This window comes from Pelodiscus sinensis, chromosome 1 (genome assembly GCF_049634645.1).
Source record: "Pelodiscus sinensis isolate JC-2024 chromosome 1, ASM4963464v1, whole genome shotgun sequence".
Lineage (NCBI taxonomy): Eukaryota > Metazoa > Chordata > Testudines > Trionychidae > Pelodiscus > Pelodiscus sinensis.
The window spans coordinates 155,123,241-155,135,916 of NC_134711.1; the positions used below are offsets into that span (position 1 = coordinate 155,123,241).

A 12,676-nucleotide genomic window follows, 5' to 3' on the forward strand; every position below is an offset into this window, starting at 1 on the left:
TGTGCAGCATTCCTTATTCATTCTTAGAGCCTGAATCCTAGAGACTCAGTCCCCCAAGTATAGATTGAACCTCCCAAATCTGGGACTCCCTGGTCTGGCAACATCTATGGTCTGGTAGGGCCATGGATGTTGCTGGAGCAAAGAGCATGTGGGAAGCCTCCGCCAGGCTAGGAACCCCAGCATCAACGGGGCCAGATGGCAGTCAGGGAGCTCCGACCCTGGCTGGGGAACCCCCAGTGTTAGCAGGGCCATGTGGCTGAGAAGCCTTGCCCACCCTCTTCCTCCCCCCCCAGGAAACCTTGGCTGCAGCAGAGCAGCTTGCAGCTGGATGTCCAGGAACCCTGGGAAACCCCCAGTAGTGGGGGGCGGGTCCAGTGACCAAGCAGCCTCTGCCGGGGAACCCCCAGCTGAAGTGGGGCTGGCGGAGGAATCCCCAGCAGCAGTGGGGCAGCCAAACACTCCAGATGGAGAACTCCCATCAGCAGCAGGCTGCCGGTGGCTAGGGGGACCCAGCTGGGAATCCTGGGGAATACCATACAGCAGCAGGACTAGCAGAAGCCGCCAAGTGGTCCCCTCTGGGCTTCTGGGAGATCTTGGGGCAGCAAGGCGGGGAGCTGTGCCAGGCCAGCTTTAGTAGTGCCAGCAGCAGGGCAGGGAGCCCCAGGGAGAGGAACCTGGGAGTAGGGCAGCCAGCAGGGGGGAATACTTGACCTCCCCCTGGTCCAGCAAACTCCCTGGTCCAGGACAGCTAAGGTCCCGAGGGTGCTGGACCAGGGAGGTCCAACCTGTACAAGTAATAAATCATTTTTGATATCACCAAGCAAGTGAACACAACCATCTTATTGGGATTGAAAACCCATTTAGCTAGTGTTGTAAATTTATTAATGCTACACTATCCCACACCAAGTACATTAATAAAACCTGCTCTAAGAAAAAGGCATTTTCTGCAACTATGGTGCACAGTTTTCAATACCATTTTGTCCATCCATTAGGAGGACTACATATATAGACCAGTGGTTTTCAATGAGAAACACAACATACCCCTGAGAATATGCAGAGGTCTTACAGGTGGTACATCAACTTATCTAGGTATGTGTCTAGTTTTACAACAGGCTATATGGAAAGCACTAGCAAAGTCAGTATAAACTAAAGTTGCATACAGACAGAATGAGAAAGAAGTTTTTCAGTAACAGACAGAAGTGTTACAGCACACTTAAGCAAATAGTTTTTAAGTAAGGTAAAACTTGGGACATGCAAGAGAAATACGACTTGAAAGAGGGTTAGTAGATTGGAAAGGTTGGGAACCACTGTACTAGACAATCTTTTTTGCTGATATATCTATAATACAAGGTATTAATTGCTTAAGTTAAAAAAATTAAATTATGGGAATTAAGTTTAGTTCTACTGTATCCTTTAATTACGAACTTATGTAAATGCACTAATGTGTCACTTTGCCATCCTTTTACTTGGTCTGTTGTACATCTGTTGCCTATGGTCTAAATCCTAATCGGAAACTCCCAAAGTGAAGGTGGAGGGAAGTAGACTGCTGTTATTTATTTCACAGTACCTATTACACCAAGGTCCCTAGGCAGTGTAACAATAGACAATCTGAAAACGTAAGATCAGATCAGCTTCCTGGTATATGAGTAATATTTGATTGCTAATACAATTTTACACCTATTAATGCTGAAGACAAGCTTTAAACACATGAATGGTAATTCCACTCTGCGTTATAAATCACACTTGTTAACTACATTCTGACTGCAGAGTTTTTACTACTGGTGATACAAAAGCCCGGAATAATGCAGCTTAACTGTCATAACTGGAAGCTAGAAAACCAAGCAATTTACATATAAAGTGAACATATTTGGTCTGATCTTACTCTGTCTTTTTTGCAAAAGAGTTATCATCCTTAAAAATATCAGTTAGGGGGAATAAAAAAAGTTATGTACAACTTAGAAGCTCTTTCCTCAGTTGTTGCAATGAAAGATCAGTTTTCCCACCTCACTTCTCTGGCCAGCCTACCAATTTTCTGTCCTCAAAAACCTGGGTAGTCTGATGGATTAGGAAAGATGAATGAAGAAACTAAATTCAGAATTCTTGTTCATTTGGGATAGGAGTATGTGAGCACATATACTTGTGAAGCAGAGAAGAACTAAATTAGTCATTTATGTTTGAACATGTTCCAAGTCCTACATCACAGGAGGAAAGTGAAGTACAGCAATAATAAATTATATATTGAGTTACAGTTAGGGATGTTAGATATCATGTAATAGAATAGTTGTATAACAGCATTAAATCTTAGCAGTTACATGGTTATTCAATAGTCCCCAGGCACGGGGCCAGCAGCCAGTGTGCTCCCAGCCCAACTCCCGGAGAGCCCCTTGCCACCCTGCACAGCTCTGATACATCTTCATCAGTTTTATTTATAGAAGAGGTATTCTATACAAACTGAAATAATTGGAGCTTGGACTCCCTCCACGGACAGGGGGGCTGATGCCACTCAGTGCTGCTGCATCTGTATCAGAGGCAGCAATGTGTGGTAACAGGGGGGGATTGATCCACAAGGGAAGCCAGTTAAAAAAAGCTTCCCTCATAGACCAGGTGCCAGTCAAACTGCGCTGCTGCCTCTGATAGAGGGGCCCAACCTCCAATTATTTAAAATTTGTACAGAAGACTTCTGCTATAATAAAAGTGATGAACAAGTTAAGAGCTCCATCACTGTAGAAGAGGGAGTTTAAGACTCCTTTTCTTTGTCAAGTTCTTCTCTGCCTTGACTACCACCAAGTATCATAGAACTAGTGAAGGCTGTCAAATTTAGCTAGACTAATCAAACAATTCCTATTAGACTAATAGAAATATGCCTCACAGAGTTAAATGATTGAAATTCATCATTGCCCTCTGGCCTGATTTAAGATGCCCTCTAATGAGAGGGAATTACTTAGGTCAGATCTACACTAAGGGTTAAGTCGACCTAAACTGCACAATTCCAGACACATGAATTACGTAGCTGGAGTTGACGTAATTTAGGTCGACTTATTTCCAGGTTTACGCTGCATTGGGTCAACAGCAGAAACTCTCCTGTTGACTTAAATCATGTTTTATATTCCGGTGAAGTACCAGAGTCAACAGGAGAGCACTTTGCAGCTGATTGCCACAGCGTTATTTTACAAATCCTTAATTAGCAAAACTTTTGACCCTAATGTACTGACAAAAGCACTATTTTACACGAGAGAATCCTTTGCACACGAGAAGGGGGTCTTGAAACCTACTAAATTCCATAATGTACTCCAAGTAGTTTCAGGAATTTTACATGACTTGAAGTTCTCCTTGCCTCTTTGTGTGGAATACCAGAAACAAAACAAATTGGAGAAATCTGAGGGGCCTCCCGCCCCTCAGGAGACTCTAGAAATCAGAGATAATTAAGCAATCGGTATTGTTGTGACTTGATCATATCCCTTTAATTTGCTTTTAAAAAAAATGAACTAGACTTACTTGTCATTCTGCTGTTTAAGTGATTCATTCAGCTTTTTCATGGCCTCAGTTTGTTTATTTAGTGAATTACATGTAACCTGCAGATCTTTATATTGTCTTTCAGTGGTTTCATGCCTAAAAGTAAATAATTGATGGGTTATGGTTAAGAAAAGTAATGGTTAAAAATTTACTCTCATGAAAGAAAAAATTTACTTTCATGAAAGACAACATGCTCTCTTTTGAAAAAAGCACAGTTTGCATTAAACAACTCCTTTTTTCGAAATGAGAAAAAAATGTTATTACTTGTAAAATGTTTTCTGTTGTTGAAAAAACTACCACGTTCTTTTGATTTACTTTCAACGCAGAGGATTTTAATAAAAAAAACCACCAAAACACACCAGTAGTCTAGACACACCCTTATAGGATTCAGACAGAGCTGTACCCAGCGCTCTTTGGCAGAAAAGACTAATTAGGTAAAAGTAGGTCCTCTAAGAAGGCCCTGTGAAACCCATTTTCTCTTTTTTCTCTGTTGCCTAATTTTTTTTTCTTTTAAGTTAGAGAACATGTAGATGTTAAGTACTTACTTCTGCAGAAGATCAACGGAGGATCTTTTCAGTACCTCATATTCTTCAGCCACTGTTTGTAATTTCCTATTATGTTGAAAGAGTTGCTCTATGTCATTCTGTGCCCGTTCAGATTCTACCTGCTGAGCTTTCAGCAAAACATCAAGTTCTTCATTTTTTCGCTCTGTATCCTTCAACATTGCAGCAAGTGTCCTTGCCTTTTGAGCAAAAAGAAAACACACAAACTCCATTACATGCTTAAGTTATGTTGCTTAAGTCACTCAAAACCTGGGAACTTTACATGATTTTATAATTCACCCTACTGCTAGATCATCCATAAAACCTATATGATCAAATATTCCATGGTCAGCATATAATATTAAAATTCGCTGTCTAACTTTAAAGCACCTTTAATGTTTTGGCAAATGATGACTGAAGCAGTTATTTTATATGCTGAGATTTACTTTTTTGTTAGACATTTGTGACCTTAAAAGTTTAGATACTTTTAAAGAGTATCTGAAGTGATTATATTGGTGGCTGAAGGTTCACTCAAAAGTGTAACTATCCAAAGAAACAGAGACTGGTTATTAGCTAATATATAAACAGGAAGTGGATTTAGAGCTGTCTGCTAATGCCTCTCATTTCAATACTATACTGAGAAGTACAGTTTCTCAGAATAGCATTATAAAACTTGAACAGTAACACTACTACAGTGAATGATGTTGCATTGATGTGGAAAATTACTGAGGCTTTTCTGAAAGACCAATTGGTAATGGGGCATTAACACTAGCTAGCCATGTCCACAAAACTCACACATATAACTTGGCTAAACAGTGAAGGAAGGGCAGACTTCAAAAATGACATACAGTCACACTTCTATGGTGTAAATGTTAAATATAGAGGCTCAAGGAACTATTAGATATAAAAGAATGAAACAAAGAATATTTACTGTATCAGAAAAATTTAGAAGTGACACTAGCTTAGAATATTTTCCACAGGTGGTAATTTATCAGTAGTATTTAGTTTTGTTTTTTTTTAATTTTAGTTGTAGCTTAGGAAATATGTAAAAAAAACACTCTCTACTGGGACCTCCACAAAAGAACTACAGTATGGACTAGATCTTATAAGTATCTTATACCTCTACCGTCCAGACTTCCTTACTCATACTCACCTCAGATTCAGCTTGGGCTCTCTGACAACGGTACTGGGCAATTAGCCTATCAGCTTGAGCAAGCGCTAGTGCCTTTGCCTCCAATAGATCTTGTAACCTGGTTTCTTTGGACTAAAGATTAAGAAAGATTAATAGCGCTATTTCATTAATTTTCACCTTTCATACAAGTACCTATACTCTACAGTCATATAAATACATATGTTCATATGTACTCACAGCTAATGCTGCTAGTTTCTGTTCATAGACGTCCATTAGGTCAGACATCCTCACATCAGTGTTTGGTTCTTTCATCTGTGGGAGAAGTTACGGTAGTAGAATTCAGCAGCTTGAAGTTAAGTTGTCAGATTTGTAGCTACTGGATCAACAATCATTTGTCTTGATGAGAGTACAGTAATTAAATGAGTCCACAGGCTGGCAGCCACTCTGCCTTCAAAGATTAAAAGTATTGCTGCATCAACTTAAGTATATCTCAATCCTATTCATTTAATGAAAGCAAATATCAGAATTACTGAATAAAAATTTACCCAATGAAGGCATATAAGTTAGTATCACTTCAAAAATGAGGGAGATCTCATTAACTATATATTGCTGGCTCGTACAGTTTGGTTGGGCATGGGAAGCCTATAGAGTTCTTCCTGTGAAATGGTATTTCAGTTCTGCAGGACTAGTGGCGGGGCATTATGGCCAAAAAACCACTAATCTCTGGAATTCACGACCTTTACAGAGATGGATCAGAATATTTTGTTGGAAACAATACAGAGACAGTCTGAAATGTCTCCATCTTTAAGACCCTTTAATATGCTAAAAAAATTGACCTTTATGGCTTATATGTTTACTCAACTGAATACCTTTGAAAACATTTACATTTTTGTATATTCTGTAAAGAAGAGCTTTCCATAGGTGCTGGAGATTAACGCCAATTATGGGCATGTTGTTCAGTTTATGCTCATGGATGCTGCTGCACAAATGAACCCAGCTGTTTGTGCTTTTCAGTATAGAAGTATTATTCAAAGATAGTTTACTAACATCTTGTGACACCATCACTTCCTACACAGGGAAAATTCCCTAATGTAGAAGATCAGACATGTATTCTTTTTCCCCATTTGTTTTTAATTCTCTCTGTAACAGTAGGATCCAAGAGGATGCAAAGTTGAAGGATCACATAAGGTCTCATTTAGAATTTTACTAAAATGTACAAACATGGCAAGACCAATGATAAAACATTCTTTGGACTATTTTGTTTTTAATTTACTTAGCTTTTTCATGTGAAGAACTTAAAATGCATTACAAAAAGATGACCTCTTCTACAGCAGGGATGGGGAACCTAAGGCTCAGGGGGCTGGTTGACGCCCCCCCGCAGCTTGCCTGGATCCAATCCCCCAAAGATCAGGGCTCCCTTCCCCCAGCACTGGAGAGCCCATGCTGGTGCTCAACCCCCTGCCACCGCAGGGCTGGAGCACACAATCCTCTAGCCCGGGCACATCCTAGACTCTGGTGTATGAAGAGAAGGTGATGTAAAAACCATTTTATATTTAGCTAAAAGCCATTCTGTATAACAAAAGCCATTTCAGTTTCTTGTGTCTGCACGTAGGTTAAAAAAGTAAACTGGCCTTCACCAAGGTAAAAAAAAAAAAGGCCAAGAAAATGTGCTGTTAAAATATGTTAATAAACTATTTTAAGCTAAAGCTCAAACTCCCTCTAAACCTGTTTTTTTTCCTCTGCTAATAATAATTCCTCTTTAAAGTTGGCTTTAATTTCTTGCCCTAACATCAAACTTGTTTGGTTAAGGGTATAAAATACTAAAATTAATTGCATTAGCCAGCCTTACTGGGCCCAGCTTTGCTAAAACCACGTTTGGCTCACTTTGCTTTTATTGGCCAATAAAACTGTTTAGCCGCGTAAACTAAGTAAGGCGTTTGCTTCAACAGTGAGGACTGCCTTTCTTCTTCTCAGTCAGGGACCAAGTCAGTGTGAGTTTGGGTTTTGTTTTTGTTTTTTTATTAAACTTCTCACCTGTGTGCGGCCCCTGACTAGTTTTTTTTATTAAACTTCTCACCTGTGCGCGGCCCCTGACTAGTTTTTTTTATTAAACTTCTCACCTGTGCGCGGCCCCTGACTAGTTTTTCTCTGGGTCAGTGGCCCCAAAGTTCCCCACCCTTGTTCTACAATGACTTTTCTTCGATAGCTTGTGTTAAACATTTAAGACTGAAGTATTTCATGTTAATGGAATAAATTACAAAAAATGTAAAAAGACATTTCCTCTTGGAAGGAACAGCTCCTCTGATATGAAGAGTTAAGTACAACACTAGGTGTATGCCAGTAAGTTTTAGTTCTGTCAGAAATTCATTTTACAGTTTCGATTGCAGGAGCTGTTGCCATATTTGGAATTATTTTGTACTGGAGAAACCAGTTAAGTTAATGCAAGAAATTCTGTATTTGGTATCTAGACACATGCTTTAGAAAATTTAAATAAAAAAGAATGTTAAAGCTGTTTGCTCATCTTATAATGAATGCTGTATCAGATGGAAGTAATATTTCCACTGTTGCAAGACAACGTCTCTACCTCATAGGGATGCTGTGAGGATAAATATCAAGATCGAGAGGTGCTCGCAGACAAGTATCTAAAAAAGGTGAGTGATTATCCCATAGCCTATGTGCTAGAATGCAATTTGCTCCCTCCATCCCCCACACCTCAAGGAATGTATTTCTATAAATAACTTATCCCTTTGTGCATCATTGCCACAAAGATCTTAGATTTTGTGGGACATATCTGCTAAGTCCCATATCTGCAAGCTAGGTAAACATAAGCAATACACTATCAAGAGAAAGGTTCTCAACTATGAAAGTCTAATAGACCAGACTGTTGATCTCTCTGGACACAACAGGGGCCCTCTTATTTGAGCTTCTGCCTGAGAATATAATAGCATACATACTGAGTTCTGGTGCGGTGTCCGAGTTAACATTTGTCAACGTTATACTGTAGCCTAAAAGTTTCAGGTGCTACAACTCTGTTAATACTAACAAAGTAAGTAGTTATCCTACCAGAAATATAAAAAAATACTATTAACCTCCAGTCCAGATTGTAGTTTCTGTATTAGTTCTTGAATGTTTGAAGTTGTTGCATCATCACCCGAAGGGTAGGAAGTAGAGCATTTCATGGGTATAGTATTAGTAACAGATGACTGCATATGGATTTTTTTTGACGCATGCTCTGTCGCTTGTTGTCGGTAAGCATTATTTGCTGCAATACTTTCACCAAGCCTATGTAACAAGATTTATAAAGTAAGTAACAGAACCTGGAAAGAATGTCAATTTGAAGGTTGGAGACAATGATTTTATACAAAGAATTGTACAACATGAACACACAACACTTGGAAAATATAACATCATCCCTATTAGAACTAAAATACTGTACTAGCTACAATTCAGTTAGATATGTACATGGAATGTTTTGAGACAAAAAGGAGAAGAACTCAAAAACAAAAAATTATTCACAGATGGCAGTTTCTCTCTACAATCACTGTGAATTTTATCTACTATATCTACAAACAAATGTTGTATCCTATTGGAAAGAATATTTCCAGCTCCTCTTAAATTGCACAGCATCTGTTCCTAGCTTTGACAGTTTGAGTTACTGGACTTTCACCATTCTCGGACAAGTTGTAATGTGGCCCAGCATGCATAACAGACCAGAATTTGCGATGATGAAAGATTCAACTATGAGAGCAGAGAAAACATTTTGAAGAATGTAACAGTTACTCAGACATTTGGAACATTAGTAGTGAAAAAGATGCAAGTTCAGACTTTAAATAAATCACTCAGACTAAAGTAATGAAAGTGAAAGATATCGTTGTTAGCCCCTTACCACCCACACGAAACTCACACTATAGCAGGGAAGTCTGGTAATGGTGCTGCCTCAAACAGTATTCTAAGTCCAGCCTGTACTTGTTCTCGGTTGTCTGATGTTAAAGCAAAAGCCAAAGGTGTAATCAAACGTTGATCCTGGGCAGAAACCACTTGTGTCAATTTATATTTATAATCAACCACGGAATCCAGATATTGCAATAGACCAAAAACAATGTGAACAGATATAATTTTTTAAATTTCAGTTACCCTTGTAAAAATGTATGCAGATATACATATTTGCAATTTTCTGAACCCATTTAATTTAACAGAGCTATGAATTTTTACAAACATGAAAAACTTGCTTTCAGGATTCTGCACTTTACCTGCACAGGACTATGTAATGGCATTCAGTTCAGATAACGTGTAATGTGGGAAAGATATTATTGTCTCTGAGCGCAAAATTATCTTACCTATGCAAATGGTCATTGTCCTCCCATCTGGACTAGATATCAGAAGGAAGACAAATGAGCCAAACTTGCAGTCTCTTAAGCACATGCCTCCACTTAGAACAAGAGGGGTTTTAAGGATTTATATAACCATGCCAGAAGCATGCCTAGAATAGCTTAAGTCATCCATTCTCCTGAAATCTAAACATCTAGTTTTAGAGGAACACCCAATGAGAATAAGGAAGAAGTTAAGTGTCTTAGCGTTTGAAAACGAAGGTGCCAAATACAGACACTATGGTGTTTTTTGTTCTGTGAACACTTGTCAACAAGAAAGTGAGCTGAATACAGTTCATCTGACTTGTCGGTTATAAATGATTTTGTAGTACACAAAGAAAGCTAAATCTGATTTGGACAAGAGATTAAAAGTTTCACTTCCTAGTAATCAATCTACCAAGCCAGCTACTTGATATGAGAGCCAAAATAAATTTCCGAGTTTAGGACACCTGAAATTTTAATCCTTACACTATATCTGCAGTTGATCATAAACACTATGCTTAAGTGTATCTTAATATACATCATTGAAATAAAAGGACTGAAGACTAATACAAGTGAAACAAAAGGTCAAAATGTTAAACACTAAATATTTTAAACAAACATATAAAAGCTTTTGGACTGAAAAACAAACAGAAAGAATCACAGTTCCCTGGGCAAGTTCTTCAATATATTATGGACACTTAAGATTTATGCTGGAAACACATTCAGAATCAAATCAAGAGTGATGTATTATATATTCTCTTTTTAAATGGTTCTTTATAAAATATTTAAAGTCTACCTGAAGAATTTTGTAGAAGCTGACTTCCATAGTTGGCATCAACTGTTTAAGTCTGCTCATAAGATCAAGTATTTTCAAAATAACATCAGCAGCAAGTTTGCTTTAAATAAAATTGGAATGAAAAGTTTTAATATATACACCAAGAATACGTTTACATTTAGCTACTTAGAAAAAAAGATGTGCCTTGGAAAAAAGTTTGTACCATTGAAGTCAAGTAATGACAACCCTGGAGATTCAATTCCTCTATCAATTCAAAGAACAGATATAAAAGAGGTGCTAGTAATGTAAGCTTCCCCTATTCTATCATGTAATGTGCACTTTCTCTAGGAGAATGGATAATCTTCATACCTTGGTCTCTGCTGCAAGCAATGACAAGAAAGCCAATAGCAATAATGCAAGATTTTACATGATACATTTGTAAACCTTAAAGCTGACATTAATTTCACATAAGCAATTAATGGAGAATAATAAATCCTAGTCACCAATCATCTGAGATACCTTTCACCTTAGTATTGCCAATGTGAATTTATGATAAGGCCATTCCCATGTGCCAACCCATTTGCTCTCTCTGAAATCGTGTATTTTCAATGTTTCTTCCAAACTAATTTCAAACAGCTATCGAAACTTCAGTCATCTAAACCAATGATGTTAAAGAATGGATGGCTTGAACATTAAATATACCTAGGATATAAAGCAATAACTAAAATTGTACAAGTACATACTAAATTACCTTTTCCATATAACCAGAATTTCAATTTATCCTGAAAGAATTACAAAATGTGCAAAGATGACAATACTCATTGAACTGCTCATGTTACCATTTGTCTCTCAATGCTGCTGTCTACTGCCACGAAAATACTATTACCAGCAATTAAGTGGTACATTTGAATTAAATTATTTAACTAGCATTTACTGAAACATAAGGCTTTAAAAAAAAAAAACATTAACACCCTCATTTTCACAGTAAATTAAGTTTTAGATTAATTTGATTTTAGCATGCTCACCACATTTCTGAGTCCACTACCTTTGTCCCGTAGGCAACATCAATCCCACTATACGTAAACTGGTATTCTATTAGAGATGCGCATCTACTTGCAGTCAGTACCTTAGAGGCATGCATTTTCATTGTGTCCTCTCCACAAAGCAGTAATTTCAGTTAAGGATGTAAACTAATTTATTCTGATACATTACAACATACTGAAAACTTTAATTAGATTCAAAATATCAAATGCTTGAAACACTAGACAAGTAAACATAACTGCTCAATTAGAATGCAGTTCTTTAAAGATAAAGGAATACGCTTTGTTTTTCTCTCTCCAAACAAAATCACTTCTTTTGCACTTAAACCAAAACTTAAAGCATATTAAGCTGTGAGTCACTAGCAGAGCAAAGTTTGGCTATGCCAGTTCTTGGATGGGAATCTCCAGAGGACACGGACATAATGCAGGAAATAAATACCTATTAGTTGAAAAGAAGGCACCTTCACTTCAGAGCTTGCTCAAAAGAGACCCAACAAATAAATGCATGTATAGGAAGATTTACGGTGCTCCTCATAGTAACTGACCATTCCAAATCATCATGAATTTATACTCAGCTTTGATGTGAGATAGCATAATAAAAAGAAGGAGGGGGGGGCTACTAAACAGATAGGGCACTGACAGGGAGAGGGTGATTTGCTCAAGGTCACATGAAATCTGTGGCAGAAACAGAATCCTGATTGTCCAAACAATAGTCCATGATAGGGATGTAAAATCCTCTTTAATTAACCAGTTAAGCATTATGTTTAACTACTTAACTGATTAAATGGGGGCAGGAATGGAGTAGGAATGTAAAATCCTGATTAATCCATTAACCAGTTAAACCAGGGGTGGGCAATAATTTTTGGCTGAGGGCCACTTACAAATTTTCTGAAGTGCCCCTGGGGCTGCCCCGGAAGGGGTGGGGCCAGAACACTTCTGGGCTTCCCCACCCCCAGACCATAATTGACCTGGGGATGGGGAGAGCGCGCGCAAAGCCTCCTCATGCCCTACCCCAACCCTGTGAGGAGCATGAAGCACTTCAAAGTGCCATGCGCTGCTTGCAGGGCAGGAGGAGACGTCATGTGCTCCCCCACCCCCAAGCCCTGACTTGTGCGAAGATTCCCTTGGCCTGCTCCCACCCTGCGTGAGCATATGGAACTTTGAAGTGCCTTGAGCTCCTCACAGGATGGAGGGGAGGGCAGAGGAAACGTCACACACTCCTCCTGCCCACAAGCCAATTAGGGCTTGGGGGGGCACGGCAGCATGTGACATCTCCTCTGGCCCTGGGAGCAGCGTGTTGCACTCTGAAGCACTGCATGCTGCTC

The 12,676-nt window shown here is 38.7% G+C and overlaps 1 protein-coding gene across 1 annotated transcript in view; it reads right to left on the minus strand.

Annotated features, from left to right (window-relative positions):
- The window catches only part of CIP2A (cellular inhibitor of PP2A), a 32,534-nt gene that overhangs the window by 3,637 nt on the left and 16,221 nt on the right, over positions 1-12,676 (minus strand). Inside the window, exons 11-18 of the mRNA XM_075908291.1 lie at positions 11,337-11,478; positions 10,333-10,432; positions 9,092-9,210; positions 8,277-8,469; positions 5,425-5,499; positions 5,209-5,319; positions 4,059-4,255; positions 3,496-3,609 (exon numbers count right to left, since the gene is read on the minus strand). Of these exons, the coding sequence (XP_075764406.1) occupies positions 3,496-3,609; positions 4,059-4,255; positions 5,209-5,319; positions 5,425-5,499; positions 8,277-8,469; positions 9,092-9,210; positions 10,333-10,432; positions 11,337-11,478 (1,051 nt within the window). The remainder of the gene's footprint in view (positions 1-3,495; positions 3,610-4,058; positions 4,256-5,208; positions 5,320-5,424; positions 5,500-8,276; positions 8,470-9,091; positions 9,211-10,332; positions 10,433-11,336; positions 11,479-12,676) is intronic.